At 39.5% G+C, this 20,202-nt stretch overlaps 1 protein-coding gene across 2 annotated transcripts in view; it reads left to right on the top strand.

Annotated features, from left to right (window-relative positions):
• The window catches only part of LOC121314117 (protein mono-ADP-ribosyltransferase PARP8-like), a 79,576-nt gene that overhangs the window by 30,879 nt on the left and 28,495 nt on the right, over positions 1 to 20,202 (top strand). For both annotated transcript variants that reach the window (XM_041247040.1, XM_041247051.1), the window contains exons 3-7: positions 8,392 to 8,429; positions 10,848 to 10,937; positions 15,432 to 15,502; positions 15,873 to 15,950; positions 19,242 to 19,336. In XM_041247040.1, the coding sequence (XP_041102974.1) occupies positions 8,392 to 8,429; positions 10,848 to 10,937; positions 15,432 to 15,502; positions 15,873 to 15,950; positions 19,242 to 19,336 (372 nt within the window). The remainder of the gene's footprint in view (positions 1 to 8,391; positions 8,430 to 10,847; positions 10,938 to 15,431; positions 15,503 to 15,872; positions 15,951 to 19,241; positions 19,337 to 20,202) is intronic.

A 20,202-nucleotide genomic window follows, 5' to 3' on the forward strand; every position in this document is an offset into this window, starting at 1 on the left:
GAAGCAGGGAGCTGTTTCAGTTATAGATGTGCTGTTCTTAGCGTTCCATGCAGTGCTGGGAGGAAGCAAGTTTCAGTAGATGTGCTGTTCTTAGCGTTCCATTGCTGGGAGGAAGCAGGGAGCTGTTTCAGTTATAGATGTGCTGTTCTTAGCGTTCCATGCAGCGCTGGGAGGAAGCAGTGTGCGGTTTCAGTTGTAGATGTGCTGTTCTTAGCGTTCCATGCAGTGCTGGGAGGAAGCAGGGAGCTGTTTCAGTTATAGATGTGCTGTTCTTAGCGTTCCATGCAGTGCTGGGAGGAAGCAGGGAGCTGTTTCAGTTATAGATGTGCTGTTCTTAGCGTTCCATGCAGTGCTGGGAGGAAGCAGGGAGCTGTTTCAGTTATAGATGTGCTATTCTTAGCGTTCCATGCAGCGCTGGGAGGAAGCAGGGAGCTGTTTCAGTTGTAGATGTGCTGTTCTTAGCGTTCCATGCAGCGCTGGGAGGAAGCAGGGAGCGGTTTCAGTTGTAGATGTGCTGTTCTTAGCGTTCCATGCAGTGCTGGGAGGAAGCAGGGAGCTGTTTCAGTTATAGATGTGCTGTTCTTAGCGTTCCATGCAGCGCTGGGAGGAAGCAGGGAGCTGTCTCAGTTGTAGATGTGCTGTTCTTAGCGTTCCATGCAGTGCTGGGAGGAAGCAGGGAGCTGTTTCAGTTGCAGATGTGCTGTTCTTAGCGTTCCATGCAGTGCTGGGAGGAAGCAGGGAGCTGTTTCAGTTGTAGAGGTGCTGTTCTTAGCATTCTTTGCAGTGCTGGGAGGAAGCAGGGAGCTGTTTCAGTTGTAGATGTGCTGTTCTTAGCGTTCCATGCAGCGCTGGGAGGAAGCAGGGAGCGGTTTCAGTTGTAGATGTGCTGTTCTTAGCGTTCCATGCAGTGCTGGGAGGAAGCAGGGAGCTGTTTCAGTTATAGATGTGCTGTTCTTAGCGTTCCATGCAGCGCTGGGAGGAAGCAGTGTGCGGTTTCAGTTGTAGATGTGCTGTTCTTAGCGTTCCATGCAGTGCTGGGAGGAAGCAGGGAGCTGTTTCAGTTATAGATGTGCTGTTCTTAGCGTTCCATGCAGTGCTGGGAGGAAGCAGGGAGCTGTTTCAGTTGTAGATGGGCTGTTCTTAGCATTCCATGCAGTGCTGGGAGGAAGCAGGGAGCTGTTTCAGTTATAGATGTGCTGTTCTTAGCGTTCCATGCAGCGCTGGGAGGAAGCAGGGAGCTGTTTCAGTTGTAGATGTGCTGTTCTTAGCGTTCCATGCAGTGCTGGGAGGAAGCAGGGAGCTGTTTCAGTTATAGATGTGCTGTTCTTAGCGTTCCATGCAGTGCTGGGAGGAAGCAGGGAGCTGTTTCAGTTGTAGATGTGCTGTTCTTAGCATTCCATGCAGTGCTGGGAGGAAGCAGGGAGCTGTTTCAGTTATAGATGTGCTGTTCTTAGCGTTCCATGCAGCGCTGGGAGGAAGCAGTGTGCGGTTTCAGTTGTAGATGTGCTGTTCTTAGCGTTCCATGCAGCACTGGGAGGAAGCAGGGAGCTGTTTCAGTTGTAGATGGGCTGTTCTTAGCATTCCATGCAGTGCTGGGAGGAAGCAGGGAGCTGTTTCAGTTATAGATGTGCTATTCTTAGCGTTCCATGCAGCGCTGGGAGGAAGCAGGGAGCTGTTTCAGTTGTAGATGTGCTGTTCTTAGCGTTCCATGCAGTGCTGGGAGGAAGCAGGGAGCTGTTTCAGTTATAGATGTGCTGTTCTTAGCGTTCCATGCAGTGCTGGGAGGAAGCAGGGAGCTGTTTCAGTTATAGATGTGCTGTTCTTAGCGTTCCATGCAGTGCTGGGAGGAAGCAGGGAGCTGTTTCAGTTGTAGATGTGCTGTTCTTAGCGTTCCATGCAGTGCTGGGAGGAAGCAGGGAGCTGTTTCAGTTGTAGATGTGCTGTTCTTAGCATTCCATGCAGTGCTGGGAGGAAGCAGGGAGCTGTTTCAGTTGTAGATGTGCTGTTCTTAGCGTTCCATGCAGTGCTGGGTGGAAGCAGGGAGCTGTTTCAGTTGTAGATGTGCTGTTCTTAGCGTTCCATGCAGCGCTGGGAGGAAGCAGGGAGCTGTTTCAGTTGTAGATGTGCTGTTCTTAGCATTCCATGCATTGCTGGGAGGAAGCAGGGAGCGGTTTCAGTTGTAGATGTGCTGTTCTTAGCATTCCATGCAGTGCTGGGAGGAAGCAGGGAGCGGTTTCAGTTATAGAGGTGCTGTTCTTAGCATTCCATGCAGTGCTGGGAGGAAGCAGGGAGCTGTTTCAGTTGTAGATGTGCTGTTCTTAGCGTTCCATGCAGTGCTGGGAGGAAGCAGGGAGCTGTTTCAGTTATAGATGTGCTGTTCTTAGCATTATTTGCAGTGCTGGGAGGAAGCAGGGAGCTGTTTCAGTTATAGATGTGCTGTTCTTAGCATTATTTGCAGTGCTGGGAGGAAGCAGGGAGCTGTTTTAGTTATAGGTGTGTGCTGCCCCATAGGATTCTAAAACAGTTCATTCCAGGGTTTTCTTCTAGTCTAAAGCTTGAAGATAGAGAACCTTGTACTGTTGCGATTGTGTGAGAATGGCACTTTGGATAACAGAGTCACAGGAAGGGCAATCCGTTTTTAAAGTTTGTACCATAGTTTAACCTCTCCTTGGGGAATGTAAGCAAACTAACTGTATAAAGTGTCTTGTTGAAATGGAGAATGCACAGACAGCTTTACTCATTAGTAAACAGCAAGGAATGCCATTTCTCTGTAAAACTGAACATCTTTGAAGCTTAAATTAAAAAAGAAAAAACTAATTACTGACTGGAAGTTCCAGGGAAACAAATCTGTTTGAATGCAAACTTCAGTATGTTTAACTTATAGGGTCTGCTAAAATGAACTTTTAGCTGGGATTAGACTGACGATTGTGTTGCATCAGCATATGGGTTTATGCGGTATGGAGGATTAGACTGTGGGTGCAGGGTATTGTGATCTACATTTGAATTATTCTGATTCATCTCATGTAGTATTTTCTTCCATGTAGATTATGTAGCCTGTGTTTACTGACGTACTCTGAAGTAAAATAAAACAGTTTTCTGAGTTCTCTCTTCCCCTAGCTAGAAGTGAATTGAATTGAAGTAAAGGGCATCTGTAAGTGTAAGGGTTCTGCTAGATAGTGATATTACCCTATCTTGTTCACATACAGGATGCACCTGATGGCTGCTTGGAAACCTAGTTGTACTTCTTGCCTAATCCATGGGGAAAGTGGCCCAAGGCCACTTGTCCTGCCCGCTTCATTAGTTTTCATCTAATTTATATATTTAATTCATCATAGTTTTACCAGCATAGGGGTGGCTAGCAAAATCCAATGGGCAAGACTGTAACAATCTCAACTCTAACGAAAAGCCAATAGTGATTACCCCACTTGATCATAAATAATTACCTTAAGTCAGCACGTAGGTACTTTGATCTCTGTTCAGCTATGGATTGTTTCTTGACTAAAGATGGACTTTGAACTTTAACTCAGACTGGATCTCATTGTGCATACGGGACTCTAGCCAGCTATTAATTTACACATATTTTGAATTTGCTGGTTGAATGAAATACTTCCTATATGTGGGGCTTTTGAAGGGCGATACCTGGTTCAAGATAGGGACAGTTATATTTAACTAGCAGCCTCAGAGGACCAATGCAGAGATACCAATAACGTGCATGTAGGAAAATAAACAGTGCTTAATGAAGTGTTTGGTACACGGAATAATTACCATGACAATGTAATTTAAAATACTTGACTTTATTTTCATAGAACTCCCTTGTCTATTAGCAAATTACTGAGAACAATATGATTGCTTGGCAAAGCATCTTCCACGCAATTAAGTGCAGAACGCAGCACGCTTCTTTTGCTGCAGTGTGTAGGAAATGCTACAAGACCATGGGCCAAATTGAAATAACAACATAATCATTTACGGGCATGTTTATGTGTCAGTTCAGTAAATCATTCATTTCATTCCATTGGTGGGTGGATCCTTTCTGAATGTGCAAACCAGATCTTGTGCTCATCAGACTAGGTAGAGGTCAATTTACAAAAAAGGAAGCAAAACAGATGTGAGTTTACACTGGTGAAAGTGACACCATCTGAAACTGAAATTCTGTCAGTTGACAGTAATAAGATTGCCAGTGGATATTGAATATCCATATTCTATTCCATAAGTGCATGCGTGGGCCATTCTTTGAGATAAGAAAATGCAGAACTTTTAGTTTTTCCAAAAAGAAGAGCTTTTTGCTGTTGTGCTCCTCGTTTGTAGACCTCTTTTCCGGTTGCCATTGGGCAGATTGAAACATTCTAAAATGAAAACATACTTTTTTTGAATGTGCTGGTTGTAGCTGGACTATACAGTGCATATGGGCTCTCTTGTTTTGCATTGCTACACTCTAGAGCGCGCTGGGATGCAGCTGTGTGAAGTGCACTATATAAAAATACATTTTCATATTGTATTGTATTGTATTCTGCAGGCCATTACTATAATTCATTGTCCAAACACAATATCTATATGCATGGTATAGTATTGAGCCAACGAACACGCCACATATCATCTGCAATTGATTAATAAATGAAGAAAGTGTGGTGGGATATTGGTTAGTAAAGTGACTGACACATCAGTACATATAAGGCATTCTTTTGCAGGGAATTTGATTCTCCACCACTTTACAGTTCATTCCTCAGGATATTAAACTGGTCCTGCATTTGTTCTGATTTGCCCCCTGCTGGTCTCACCACAAAGTGCAGATGTTCACAAACCCAGGTCATTGTCAAGGTTTACCTCAGTAATACAGCCCATGGCCTGGTGGTGAAGTGTCATTTATTAGGAAAGTCTATGGCTTTGCTGTTGAACAGTACAAGCATGAATACCTGGAAATACAAAGGAGGTACCCTGTGTGAGAGAAAGATTTTAACCCACATGTTGATTGATGTGTAGTAACAGCACTACCACTAATGGGCTATGTGTGTAACAGTACTGCCACTAATGGGCTATGTGTGTAACAGTACTGCCACTAATGGGCTATGTGTGTAACAGTACTGCCACTAATGGGCTATGTGTGTAACAGTACTGCCACTAAGGGCTATGTGTGTAACAGTACTGCCACTAAGGGCTATGTGTGTAACAGTACTGCCACTAAGGGCTGTGGGTTACCATGCTTCACCCAGTAGTAAAACATAATAGTAATAAAACAGTATTTAGAAATTAGCATTTTGTTACAGTCAAATAAATGTAATTTTAAAAGCTGTTTTGTGAATATATAATCTACCCCAGCTTTTCATGCTTTGGGTTGGGATTACATAGATCCCAACACGTTTGTCAAGGTTTGAAAGTTTATTTTTTTCTACAGAGATTCTTTGTAAAATGATGGACATATTTGACATGCAATCCTTTTGGTCTGTTCTCTCTGGAAAGTAACCTGGGAACTAACTTTGTATTAGCAGTCATGTCAAATAACTGAGTGTGACACAGCTGTCAAAAACCACTCAATAGATTTCAGCTGCCTGGTTTAATCCTGTCTCCTTCCACAGTGTTAGCCATTAAAGCTATATTTTTAGTGCATTGTAGAATTAAGGAGGATTTGCTGATTCCAGTACATGTACAATATATGACAGCCACAAAAAGACAAGCAGACTTTGATTCAGAACTTAGATCAAGTAGTTTTCACAAGTAGCATACGGTTCCTTGGTGTCTTGTTCACACGTTCTTCATTGCGTCTGTACTGCCTGACCTTGTTGCTTTTCCAGTTTGTTCGCATTCCCTTAGAGACTTCTTGCCAATCTGTCACTTTTGCAAACTAAACAAACACGCTTCTCTTGCTACTGCTGCTGAATATCTCAATGACGCTTCATGTTGGCTTGCCAGCATTCGTCGTTCCACTTGATCGAAGCAGATCTCAGTAGCGACACTGTTTAAATTATGAGTAAAGATCCCAAGGTTATTAAACATCCCCAATCAAACATGTAGAACTGAATGCAGGACTGCTTCGAAAAATATGACCTGCTGTGTTTTAAAAATAAGTGACTTAATTCTCTATCATTCACTAGCATCCTACAAAGGGATAGTTAATGTTAATTACAGATTATTACATTTTTTGTCACGATGTGATTTGGCAATTTTCATAATAAAAAGCTGTACAGGGTGTTCTTGGCTACTTTTTGCAGTCCTGCTACATGGGTTGAAGAACTTCTCTGCACGGTGACTGAAAGCTAATGCAGACTTGAAGATTGCTGTTTCAGTTCAATCTGCACATCATCTAGAAATGTTTTATGGCAACAGGAATGGAGTAACAGCTACTTTTCTCATTGCTGGCTATTTAAAGAAATACACTGTGGTCAAGTCAAAAAATAACCTTTACTTTAAAGTTTTAAAACACATCTTAATGTTAAATTGCTGTAGTTAAAGTTCTGCTACAAAACTTGTTGAGAGAATAAAATATTTCCATCAATTTGAAAAACTAAATCATACAGCACAATGTCTGTATTTAATTATACCACACTAATGAACTGGTCTGGCTTTGAAATCTCCATTTGAAAATGAAAAAGGTGCTATACATTGTGCAACAAATCAAATTACAAAGGAAGGGGGTTGTTTTAATAAATTTGCACACACCTAACATACATAATGGAACATTGAACGTGTAAATAAATAAATAAAAAATATGCTAATGCATTTACAGCAAGTTATTTTAACAAGAAGGAAGTTCGCTAGTCAGTGTACTGTTAACAGCAACATGACTGCGTACTTAGTTTATTACAGTATCTAACTTAAACGTAACAGCAAGACGGACATGTTGCAGATATGAAGATTTACATTTTAAATTTATTAGGCAGGCAGACATTGTCTAGATCTGCATAAAAGAAAATTCATAATTCAAATTTCCTCTTGTGGAGGTATTTAATCACAATGCATACTATAAAAAAAGTGGTGAAAAAGCACTCTGTGTGCTAACAGCCTGATTCTGAAGAGGCAAAATAAAAACTAGGTTGCAAAGGGGGGTGGGGTATGTACAGTAATACAGTGCAGTTTACACGTGCTACTTAAAAGCACCATTTGATTAATATTTTTCCAGGACATCTGGAAGCTCACTTAAATAATATCCATAATAATAAAGTTGTGTACTTACTGCTGATGAGCCACTTCTCTTATGTGATTTTTTAAGAATATATTCTGTGGTAGAAAGGTATAATCCTTATGCAGCTGTATTTTCTTTAAGATGCAGCAGCAGTACTGTACGATCTTGGTAAAACCGAACATGCAACGTAATTGTTTTGTTTAACACAGGGAGAAATTACACAGCTTCAATTAAAGACGCTTCACAGAATTTATAAATGACAGTATAGAAACTACCATGCAAATGAAACCACTGCATTAATGAGGCGTGAAATAAATAAAAATATGCATTATTATACTTTCTTCAAATTAGGGTTCAAACTATGTTCTTGGTGGGATCTGCTGTTTGCAGAAAATCTCACCCTGAGTTTATGCTGTACTGTAACCCTAGAGTTTATGCTGTACTGTAACCCTAGAGTTTATGCTGTACTGTAATCCTAGAGTTTATGCACATGCTTCCAGAGCCTCCGAGTCTCTCAGCTACTACTGCTACGAAAACTTAGTAAAATATTTTTATTCTCGATTGTTTTAAATATGGCGTTCTATAAGTTAGAGATTTACTTTTAAGGTTTGCCATCCGACATCACAGTTAGCTAAAGCATAATACAGTAAATGTCGTCTCTCGCAGCAGGGGCTGATACGACCAGCGATAGTTTGAAACCATGAATGCCCGCCCTTGCGTAGGAGTGCTTAGTGCCAATTGGTTGAAATACTAAATGCCAGCATCCGCATGGCAATTGGATAAAACAGTTGCTGCATCACTGTCTTGCTCATTCATAAACTAAAATTATCGGGAAACAAACAACCAAAACCCCTAAATGCCAGTACCGCACCGATTGACAAATGGTGAATACAAAAAGCGCGTCGATACTGTGAACTCGGTAATCATGGTATAGTAAAATGATTGCGGTTTCAAAACCGTGGCAGTTTATACCACGGTTTACCATAAAACCGGTATACCGTGACATCCCTAATCAGAATATCCATGAAATTGAAAGTGTATAGACAAGATATAGAATTTATGTTGTTTTTTATTATGACTAACAAAAGTTGTACTTGTCTTTACACGTTTGTAATTCCGGGCATCCACAAGTTGCTTTCAATGAGCATTACACTTCAATATTGCATTGTAACAAGAAAGGCTTCAGCTCTAGAAACTGCAGTTATACAATGGCTGCTGTTGTTGGTTTGAATTTCGATTTGGTCCTGTCTTCTAACACATTTCTTTTCTTTCTGCAGGGTGTCCTATTCAGTCCATGTCTCTGAAGATTATCCAGGTAAGAAGAGCTGTGCTCCCTCCGTTTAGAAACAACTTTGTTTCATATGAATTTATGAGTTCAGTAATACCCTCCTCTTCTGCTTCATATCCCATTTATTACAAATCTGGACTTTGGCCTTTTGAATTTGATAAACACCTTTCACCTGGACAGAGGTTCTTCATGGGTCATGGGGGCAATATTTCTACTAGAGTTCTGGATATCAGAAGCAGTGAAACACTGTGAAATTGTTTTTGCCTTAGACTAGAAGAGACTTTGAAGGTAGAGAGAATTGAATGTTACAGTGTGTTTCCATGCATGCTGTCCACCCATTCTCAAGTTACAGCTTCCGACAGCGTTGCAAAGGTCGGATTGCATGCTGTGTGGCTGGATTGCCTGCTAAGTGTTTCACTCTGTTGGATCTGTAATAAAATAAAAGCAGAATAATCTCTCTAATAAATTACAAAGATCAAAAATGTTTAATGTGCATGGTCATCTTGTAACACGGGATACTTTATCACATTAGTAGCATGGATAAACAGGGTTTGATGCACTATACAGTGAAACTCAGTGTACCCTGTATCTCTTAACAGAAGATGTCCACTGTCAGTTTTGTCCAAGTCTATGGTTTTATGACTCTGATTACACGCTACTGTACTTCCTCATGTTATCTTAGATCACATTGCTTTAGAGACTGCAAACGTCTTCTCTTGCATATACAGTTGGATTCTAAGAAAGGTGCATTTCAGTGATAATCTATTGTTGTAAATCTGGGGTCTGGTTTTTAAAGCTTTGTCCTAAGGTGCAAAAAGTTTAAACCTCTTACTTGGTATACCACATTAGTGTGTGCAATTATTTAGTATTATGTGTGGAACAATAAAGAATGCTTGTGTCCCACACCCTGGAGAGCAGGTTTAGTTGAACAATGCCAGGGAGCATCAATGGTGCTTTTTTTTTTTCAGTGCCTCAGCACTTGCAACACTGTTCCAAATTAATTTTTTGCAAGCGCCATGTGTTGTATTCCATTTATGTTCAAAGCCAAGCCAAAAGACGTCTACACGGTTTGAGTTTTAACCAAGCTGCTGTACATTGTCGCTGCAGGTTTAGAGAGAGAGCTAGGACATCTATGATGGAGCTGACTTTTCAAGTGTTCCTCACAGGGAGAGTGAGGTCAGCTGGTGCTTTTTCTTCTTCTTTTTTTAAAATTAAAACAGTGAAGTTATCTTCATTAAACCCAAACACTTCAAAGCTGCTGCTGTGCGCATTGATATTGTGCTGAACCCTAAAGCCGGAGAAAGAGTGGGATGCAAGTGTTGTTTTTTTTTTTTGGAATTTCTTTTTGCACTTCCCATTTGCAAAGCTGCTAATGGATGGTGTCATATCTACTCCAGTATGACAACTGCAGCATTTAAAAAAAATACACGTACAGAATGGAAAGTGCAGGTCAGCAGACATGAAGCACTGAATAGCAAATAATGATATTGCATTTTTTTTTGTTGAACTTGCTGATTATTAAACAGTCAAAGCTAGAACAGCCTCCCCCCTCTTGTGTTTAAATAAATGTCTTTGTCTTTTCATTGCTTTCTTAATAAAATCCCTTTATCTTAAAATCATGAAGCTTTTCACATTCAGTTAAACACAGAGGATATCGGGCTGTTTTTCAAAGGTCCTATGAATGTTAGGAATAATCACCTGTTGTGTTATATTGTATTTACTATCAGCTTTTTCCCCCCAGACAAGAAACAAGTTTTCTTGAAAAAGCAAATATATCTACGCAAAGCCCCACTTTCAGTACAGGAGCGGCCTACCGTGCTGTTCTGCACTTCATGTTGATGGGGAAAATACAGCTAGGATGCTAATGCATGATTATACTGCTGGATATTTGATACTTAACTGGAGCATGTTTTGGTGTAAATTATTTTTCTTGAGAAGAAAATGTAAAGGAGTAAACTGTGCTTTTAACGGCTGCCGGCACGGCTGCATTATGTTTTCTATAGACCGTGCAAAGAGAGAAGCCCCTTTTGTTGGACACAGTGAAGTGCATACAAACAGTTTGGGTGTTATTTGTAAGCTCAGGAGGAAATGAGCACTGTATTGCTTCCTGAGCAGTGCTGTTATGAGAACATGATAAAGGGGGAATGAACACGCGCTGCTTGCAAAATAGTTTTTAACTTTATTTTTAAATCAACAGCTTGTGATGATGGTACTTTTTTTTTTTTAAACAACGCTGCTGCCTCGCTGAGAAACACTGATAAACTTCAGCCCAGGCAATCCACAGGTTTACCATTTAAAAGTGTTTTACTACCTCTTTTCCTGATCTGTTAGGTGGTGTACAAAACATCCATAACTCATTGTGTAGATGATTGCTGCTTGACAAGGGCTGTTAAAATTGGTAACTGTTAATTGAACTGTATTTTTGTGCCTTTGTTTTTTTTTTAGATAACACTTATGTATCCAATTCTGAGAATGAGGATGACGTTCTAGTCACACGAGATCCTATTCCTGTCATCTTCCACAGAATATCAACAGGTGATTGTTACATTTATATTATATGACTATGAACTGTATGTAGTCACTGAAGTAAATTCAGTTATTGAACAATTCTTACCAAAAAAATAAAATATTGTTATAAATCCATCAAGAATGTCTGACAGAGACATTTGACATTTAGTTAATTTCTTTTATTGCCAGCTTTCATTCAACTGATGTACTGAAATGTATGTTTGCAAAGATCTCTTTTTGCTGATTAAATGTCAACAAATCTTGCAAAGAAAATGTACAACATGAAATTTACTGCTTGCATAAGTATTCAGCCCTCAAGTCAGTATTTAGTAGAAGCACCTTTTGCAGCAATTACTGCTATGAGTCTTTTTGGATAGGTCTCTACTAGCTTTGCACAGTATGATGGTGACATTTTTGCCCATCCCCATAATATGATACTGTCACCGCTGTGCTTGACAGTTGAGATGGTGTTGACTAGGTGATGTGCAATGTTGGGCTTGTGCCAGACGTAAAGTTTGGAATTTAGACCGAAAAGTTCAATTTTTCTCTCGTCTGACCACAAAACCTTTTTCCACATTCGCAAACTCCATACAGGCTTTAAGATGAGGCTTTTTGAGTAATGGCTTATTTCTTGCCATTTGTCCATACAGGCCAGCTTTGTGTAGGGACTGGCTTATTGTTGATGTGTGAACACTGACTCCCATCTCAGACACAGAACTTTGCAGATCTCTCAAGGTCATTGTTGGCTTCAGAGCGACGTCCCAAACCAGTTTCCTGCTTGCCGGCTGTTCAGTTTGGGAGGGTGACTTGATGTGGGTAGTGTCTGGGTGGTATGATGCATCTTCCACTTCTTTATTCTTTATTTTTATATATATATATATATATATATATATATATATATATATATATATATATATATATATATATATATATATATATATATATATATATATAACACGGCTTGGAAAAATAGCAACCTCTAATTGGTTAAACAGCATCACATGACCGTGCATATATATAACATATAGCACGGCTTGCATACTAATTCGCGCTGAATAAATCACTACTACGCTGCACTAGATTTTCTAAATTCCATGACAAACTGCCATTTTATTTGTTATTAGTTACAAAACCACAACCAAAACATTTCATCCATTTCCTTTAATATATTTGGGGATGAAGCTCCACATAACTGGTACAACACCAACTTTGAGTGAAAACAGCAGTCAAGCTGAAAAAGATAAATAAGTGCACCAGCAAAAGCGGACATAACAGTAAATGAGGAACAGCTAAATGAAATAGAAGAAACAAAGCTTGAAAAAAACCACAGTAAAAAGTATAGCATGGGCTGGTTAATGTACTTAAAGAAAAAAAAAATCTGGGCATTCATTTTATGGAAATAAGTCCAAAAAAGCTCATAAACATAAGGGATTTTATGCCAGTGCAAGAAGTTCAACTGCGGACCAGTATCCAGTCTCCAGTTTTATAACATTGAACTGGACTAAATACATATTTTAACAGTAGAGGTTTTAACATTTCTGCTGACAGCAAGTTTAAAACCAGCAATAATGCATTCCTGTCAGTCAGGAAAACACTTAGAAAAGCACGTAATGACAAGGCCAGACATGACCCCCCGAATTACCAGCCTGGATTTGAAGTGTCTGCGGGAAACTGAGGTACTGTCCCCTGACTCCGCTGGTGTGTAAAATCAGGTTCGATCGTCAACTTAATCTGGCATGATTTGGATGCGAGGGTGTCTGACAACTAACAAAAACATATTATTGAAAAGGATGAAACGTACTAGAATATGTGTGCCTTGCATATAACGAATTCAAAAACCCACTTCAAATCCGGCAAAGTACAGCTTATGCTCTCAGTCCTCTAGCTTCTAGTGAGATGGCACTTTCAGTGCAGAAATTCACAATAAACGAACATGGGCAATTTATTTTTAATAAGCAAACAGTTAATTAAATTAAATAAAATTTGGGACTATATTACACTGCGGATGTATACACAATAAAAGTTTCTGGTTTTGTCTTAATTTAAATGTGTTTTAGTTATTTTGATTATTTTTCTTAACCATGCATAAAGCACAATGTAATCAACACTGTCTTTTAAAAAAAAAAAAAAAAAAGATAACATTCCCACTTGTGGATCATTTTAATTATCAGTTTTTAAACTATAAATAGCCTGGCTAAATGTCAGTTGGGATTTCAGTTTGAAGCGAAAGACTAACCAAGTGCAAGGAGAGCACTAATATTTATTTAGTTATAAAACAAATGCTGAATAAGATGTCTGTGTTGTAAAGCATAGGGAATTGGGGGACATGCTATAGGGGTGTGTGGCAGGCTGGCGAGTGGATAGAGGCCCAGAGTTCAAAAAAATAACTATTTTATTATAAATAAACACAAAAATGAAAGGGCATGAGGGCCAAAATAAAGGGATTTAAACACAAAAAAAAGACAAAAAGCAAAACTAACAAAAATAACAATTTCCAGGCTGGGCAATGCCTTCACTGGATACCAAAACAAACCAAAACAAACCAAAACAAACCAAAACAAACCAAAACAAACCAAAACACCAACCTGCTTCCTCAGCTCCCTCTTCCCAAATGAGAAGCAGAGGCCTCCTTTTATGTCAGGTGGCTGGGCGCTGATTGATCGTTAATTAACCTAATCAACTAATCAACCCCAGCCACCTGAACATAATAAACCCAGGCAGGTAGGGGAAATTAACCCCATCCCTGCCAATTTAAAAAGGGCAGAGCTTTGCTCTGCCACAGGGTGTTATATCCGAAGAGCTTTATAACCAAGAGCCTTATTGCGAGGGAGAGCACTGTGTGTGTGTGTTTATATATGCAGTGGCTCTCAAAAGTATTCACCCCACTTGGACTTTTCCACATTTTATTGTGTTACGATATGGAATCAAAATGGATTTAATTAGTTTTTGCCACTGATCAACACAAAAAAAGTCTATAATGTCAAAGTGAAAAATAAAATCTACAAATTGTTCTAAATTAATTACAAATACAAAACAGAAAATAATTGATGGCATAAGTATTTACCCCCTTGAGTCAATATTTGGTAGAGGCAATTACAATTACAACCATGGGTCTATTTGGATAAGTCTCTACCAGCTTTGCACATCTGGACACTGCAATTTTGCCCATTCGTCTTTGCAAAATTGCTCAAGCTCCGTCAAGTTGGATGGGGACCTTTGGTGAACAGCAATTTTCAACTCTTTCTACATATTCTCAATTGGATTGAGGTCGGGCTTTGACTGGGCTCTCCAGGACATTGACCTTTTTGTTTTTAAGCCACTTCAGTGTGGCTTTGGCTGTATGTTTGGGGTCATTGTCCTGCTGGAAGATGAATCTTCTCCCAGGTCCCAGGTCTCTTGCAGACTTCAGCAGGTTTTCCTCCAGGATTTCTCTGTACTTTGCTGCATCCATTTTGCCGTCTATCTTCACAAGCTTTCCAGGCCCTGATGCAGAGAAGCATTCCCATAGCATGATGCTCCCACCACCATGCTTCATGGTAGGGATGGTGTTCTCAGGATGATGTCCGGTGTTAGGCTTGCGCCAAACATAGCGCTTAGCGTTGAGGCCAAAAAGCTCTAATTTGGTCTCATCAGACCATAGAATCTTCTTCCACTTGGTCTCAGAGTCTCCCACATGCCTTCTGGCAAACTCTAGCTGAGACTTGATGTGAGTGTTTTTCAACAATGGCTTTCTTTTTGTCACTCTCCGATAAAGGCCAGTTTTGTGAAGCACCCAGGCTATTGTTGCCATATGCACAGTGTCTCCCAGCTCAGCCGTGGAAGACTGTAACTCCTTTAGAGTTATCATAGGCCTCTTGGTGGCCTCCCTGACTAGTGCCCTTCTCGCCCGGATCTGTTCTAGACAGATTCACAGTTGTGCCATATTCTTTCCATTTCTTAATAATGGACTTTACTGTGCTCCGAGGGATATTTAATGCCTTGGAAATGTTCTTATATCCTACCCCTGATTGATGATTTTGAAGAACCTTATTCCGGATTTGCTTTGAATGTTCCTTCGTCTTCATGATGTAGTTTTTGTTAGTAAATGTATTAACCAACTGTGGGACCTCCCAGAGACAGGTGTATTTAACCTGAAATCTGTGAAACATCTTAATTGCACACAGGTGGACTCCATTCAACTAATTATGTGACTTCTAAAGACAATTGGTTGCACCAGAGCTTTTTCAGGTGTGTCATAGCAAAGGGGGTGAATACTTATGCAATCAGTTATTTTCTGTTTTATATTTGTAATTAATTTAGAACAATTTGTAGATTTTATTTTTCACTTTGACATCATGAACTTTTTTTGTGTTGATCAGTGGCAAAATTAAATCCATTTTGATTCCCTGTTGTAACTCAATAAAATGTGGAAAAGTCCAAGGGGGTGAATACTTTTGAGAGGCACTGTATTATGTTTTATGCTGTAACATTTTTCAATCTTGAATAATTCCATTATTTATGTTTTTCTGTTTCTTTGAAAAGAAATTAGGATAAATAATGATGCCACCAGCTGCCTGTCCATTAAATCGAAGCTACAAGATGACAGGATCCAGGTAAGAAATTCAATGCAATCTTTCACCTGCAATCTATTCAACTGGAAGTTGCAGAAGCATAACTATTTTTATATTAGGATATGTTGTGCTTAGTTCCTAGCACTGATGAATAAATTTAAATTTTAAATTCTGAGGCACTTGGGTTTTCTATACAGGAAAGATGATGCAGGCTGCTAGTGTGAAACCCCATACAGTATAGTGCTGCTGAATTAATGTGCTGATGGGCTGAAGAATAATATACTGGACATGGATATTTCTAGAATGAGCTATCAGTATTGTTGTCATTCTGCCCGTTCATATTTGTTGCCGCCTTCTTCCAGTTTCAACTCACATGAGTTAGTCTCAGATATTGCCATGCTTGCCTCTTCAGGATTCAAGATACTGCGGTGCAATAGATGAAGACTCTGAAGGCGACAATGACTCTGAAGAGTTCTACTATGGGGGTCAGGTGAGCAGGTCTTTGAGAAAAATATTTCTTGTAATTACTTGTGCCTTGCAAAAAAACAAAAAACAAAAACAAAGCACAAGATTGCTTACCAAGATCCATTGTCTTACCATTGATTAGTCCCTGCACCTCCTCACTCTCCTCCCAGTAGACTGTACAATCCCACTGTTTAACACAAGCGATGTTTGAAATTGGAATGTGGGTCTCCTGTACAGTAGGGCAGTCACCCTTAGTATCCTGGATCAAGGTTTGTATCGAGGATTTAGCAGGATTCTCAACATTTCTAGAATTATTAAACATTATTTAACTCAAAAACTTCTAGTTAGATGTCTGAGACTGCAATCAGTATGCAGGGAGTTGCTTAGAACCTGCTGAAGCAGCATCTCATTCCATGTTAGCAAATAGATATCCATAGATCTCTGTATGCTGCTAATGAAGTTAGAACCACACATTTTTATTGTGTTGTTTGTACATTGTAATTATTTTTGAGGACCCCTTGTAAACAAGGCCTCGGTCTTAATGGGTAAATCAGGTTACATAAATAAATCATTCCAATAAGACAGCAACGTTGATCTGTTAAGAGCAGCAGTTACATGAATCCTCATCCTCTCATCCATCAATCCAATAACGCAGCAGTGTTGATCTGAGAGCAGCAGTTACAACATGAATCTTCATCCTCTCAACCTGCATGTGTGTACATCCAACATCTTTTCAGCCCAGTTCTGATCCTGCCTATTGAGGTTTGCAATGGTTTAATTATTCAGTGTGTCAACGTTCAGCTAATCAGTTAGTTTCATTGGCCTTGCTCTGTTGTTTTAATAGAATTTTTTTAACCTCAAACAGTAATTGAACTCCTGATTCTGGCATCCCCTGCACTATTAGTTTTTTCTTTCCTGATCTTTTAATGTCAGCTTAGATAAAATATATTATATCGTACACACACACACACACACACACACACACACACACACACACACACACACACACACACACACACACACACACACACACACACACACACACACACACACACACACACACACACACACACACACACACACACACACACACACTTTCTATTTAGCTGTGTATGCATAATGCATAGCAATGTTTTGAAGTCTGACCTAGAGCTTCTACTGGATTGTTTCTGACAGTCCTTGATAAATTATACCTGGTTTGTTTGTGACAAATGGTAAGACGCAGTGGAGCAAGTCATACTTTCTTTATACAGCTAATCAAAGCAGTTCTGTATTCACTTTGTGTTGAAAGGCTTTTTGTTTCCGCTGAATATTTTTGCTGTCTGGAATAGTTATGACTGCAGGTAGCAACATAAAAAGCTACTTTTTTAAAAAATTCAGTGACTTGGTCAAAAGCTTCTGGTCAACCAGCTGTCATTGGATGTATTAAATTCCTTTCAGTATTTTGAGTATATATTGAGAAATAACGGTTATGGACGTGTAGCAGGGTGGTAGGAAAGCCCTGCTGTTTGATCGTATTGTTTGTTTATTTTTAAAACTGGTCTCCCCCTCCGCCCTTGTCATTTTGTATTTGTTTATTGTTTATATTTGTGTATTTTGTATATAGATGACGGCGAATAGCTGTGCGTTTTGTTTTGTTTTGTATTGTTTTGCAGCGTGGATGGGAAGCCCCATCCACATTAAAAACTCGTGCAGAAGGTGGCCATCTCCCGAATTAATTAAGTGATTAATTTGTTGCTAATCGGGAGATGGTCACCTGTATAGATACCTGCAGCTCTCTGGCTGTACGGAGGAGAGTCAGAGAGCGAGAGAGGAGAGATTCATTTAAAACGAAAGTGAAAGTTAAAGGAACCGTGAAGGCTACTGCCCAACCGGACCTTGAGTGTTTTGTGATTTGTTTTTGTTTATCTGTTTCATTTGTGCTCTGTGAGCAAGTTTATTTTTGTTTCAATATTTCATTTATTTTTGTTATTTAATAAATAGCGCACGCTGTGTCTTTTTTGTAAACTGCAGCTACCTGACCTGTGTGTGCTTCCTTCTTCTGGTCTGATATCACCGCAACGCCATTTCCTGCCACAGGATGATACCTTAAACACAGAAACAAACCCATTTTTGGTGCTTTTGTTTTATCTCTGAAATGTTTTCCTTTTTTTTCTGAGTGACAGACCAATCTAGAAGTTTTCATTGATCCACTTGTGAATCCCAGACTGGCCTGTGTGTTTTTTTTTCCCAGTTGTCAACCTTTATATGAAGTGTGTTACAGCACAGCAGGAGCCCGTTCTGTACTAAGTGTGGGTCTCGGAGGAAACAGATTATCGATTTGGAATCCATAGTAAAGGGGCCAGTTAGATCCACAGTCCTCAGTAATGGAGAATGTATTTAGCATGACAACCTGGGAGGTCTGGAGAGCTATATAATAGCAGCATTTTTACTTGAAAACTGTGGCCAGTAGTTTCCTAATGCAGTGTACTGAATCAAGTGCACCATTGGATTCTTTCCATCAGAAAGGCTCCTGGTTTATAAAGAGACTGCGATCAATAATCATACACAGGTTCACAGCATGGCAAATACACATATCAGAAGATTACTCTTGGTAAGCAATTTAATACCAACTTGTGCACTTTTACTCTGTGTCAGAAAACTTTGAACCTGAAACAAAACGCATATAACAGTCAGCTGGTTACATTTCATCTTCAAAAATCTAAAATAATATTAACCCTTAACTCTTCCTCTACTGTTCCTCTGAAACTGTTTTTAAATACTGAATACAGGCCCTTTAATGCAAAAAGACAATCCTTATTGGCACAGGCAATCAGGCGCAAATGTAATTGAACAGGGTAGAAATAACACGCACATCATATTTGTATAGGCTGTTGATTATTTTACACAGCTGTGGAAAGTGTGCTTCATTCTCTGTTTTTATTATTGACACTTTTATAAAATACATATTTGATTATGTGCATGTTTTTTTTAATCTCTTTTGTAAGACATGTGCACAAGTAGAAGCATTGCAATGCTCAGAGCCCGTTCTCAGCTGCTTGTCCCCTAGGTTTCTGTCATTGTTGTTGAAACTGTAGACAGGAATACTGAGGAGCAGGTCTGTAGTCCTCCGCGGAGATCTTAACAAGCTATTGAAATCTTTTTTTTAGTACACTCTTGGCATGAATCGTGCTCTGAAAGCCGAGATGCAGGTTGAGACTGTGAAGAACGGCTCCATTTGTATTATTTTTGGAGGATAACGGGTTCTGATGTGTTAAACAGATCACAGTGCTTCATCAGCCAGCTGCTTATTGTGGACCTCTTGTCCTCTTTGCAGGTGAACTATGATGGGGAGCTCCACAAGCACTCCCAGCTGGAAGCAGACTTAGCAGCAGTGAGAGACATGTATGGACCTAATGCAGTATCTCTCAGGTATTGAATGAAGACATTTTAACATGTTTATCCCCATCAGTAAAGTAACAAATCACAAAGATTGTTAAGTTTAACCAAGCTATTGCTGTAGGCTTGGCATAGAATATACAGCTATGGCCACAAGTTTTGCTTCACCTAGAATTTTAGGATTGAGCGTATAGGATTGAGCGTATAGGATTGAGCGTAATCCTAAATCACAAACCTCGCTGAACCTTAATTAAGTATCAGTGTGTGTCTTTGTGCAGATCAGTTCGCTCATGTGTTTCTCACACCAGCTAAGTGTACCGAGAACATTTTACAAGACATACTTTGTGTGATAGCAGTTTGATGTCACTAACAAGCGGCCACATTGAAAGTGAGGCTGAGGTTTGCTGTTGACCACAAGCATGTTTTTGCACAGCTGTACTGAAGTGACACTGTCCACTTGCTATTGATCCTGTCCTCCCAATCTGAATCCTGCACGCCCGCCTATAACAAGCATGCTACATTGTGCTGAAGTGACACTGTCCACTTGCTATTGATCCTGTCCTCCCAATCTGAATCCTGCACACCCGTCTATAACAAGCATGCTATACAGAATTTATTGAAGGTGAGACTTGATCTTGATCTTATTTGCAACATTGGACAACAGGCATACATTTTCACATGTTACAATTTCAATCATACAGAGACACATAATCTAACATGAAAAAAAACAAAAAACCTATACCGTACCTATTCAAAATATATATATATATATATATATATATATATATATATATATATATATATATATATATATATATATATATATATATAAATAATAAATTAGTCAGACTCGCTTAATATCACTTCAGAAGGACAGCAGAAATGGGAACAACAAGCAA

This window comes from Polyodon spathula, chromosome 1, assembly GCF_017654505.1.
Source record: "Polyodon spathula isolate WHYD16114869_AA chromosome 1, ASM1765450v1, whole genome shotgun sequence".
NCBI classification, from domain to species: Eukaryota; Metazoa; Chordata; class Actinopteri; order Acipenseriformes; family Polyodontidae; genus Polyodon; species Polyodon spathula.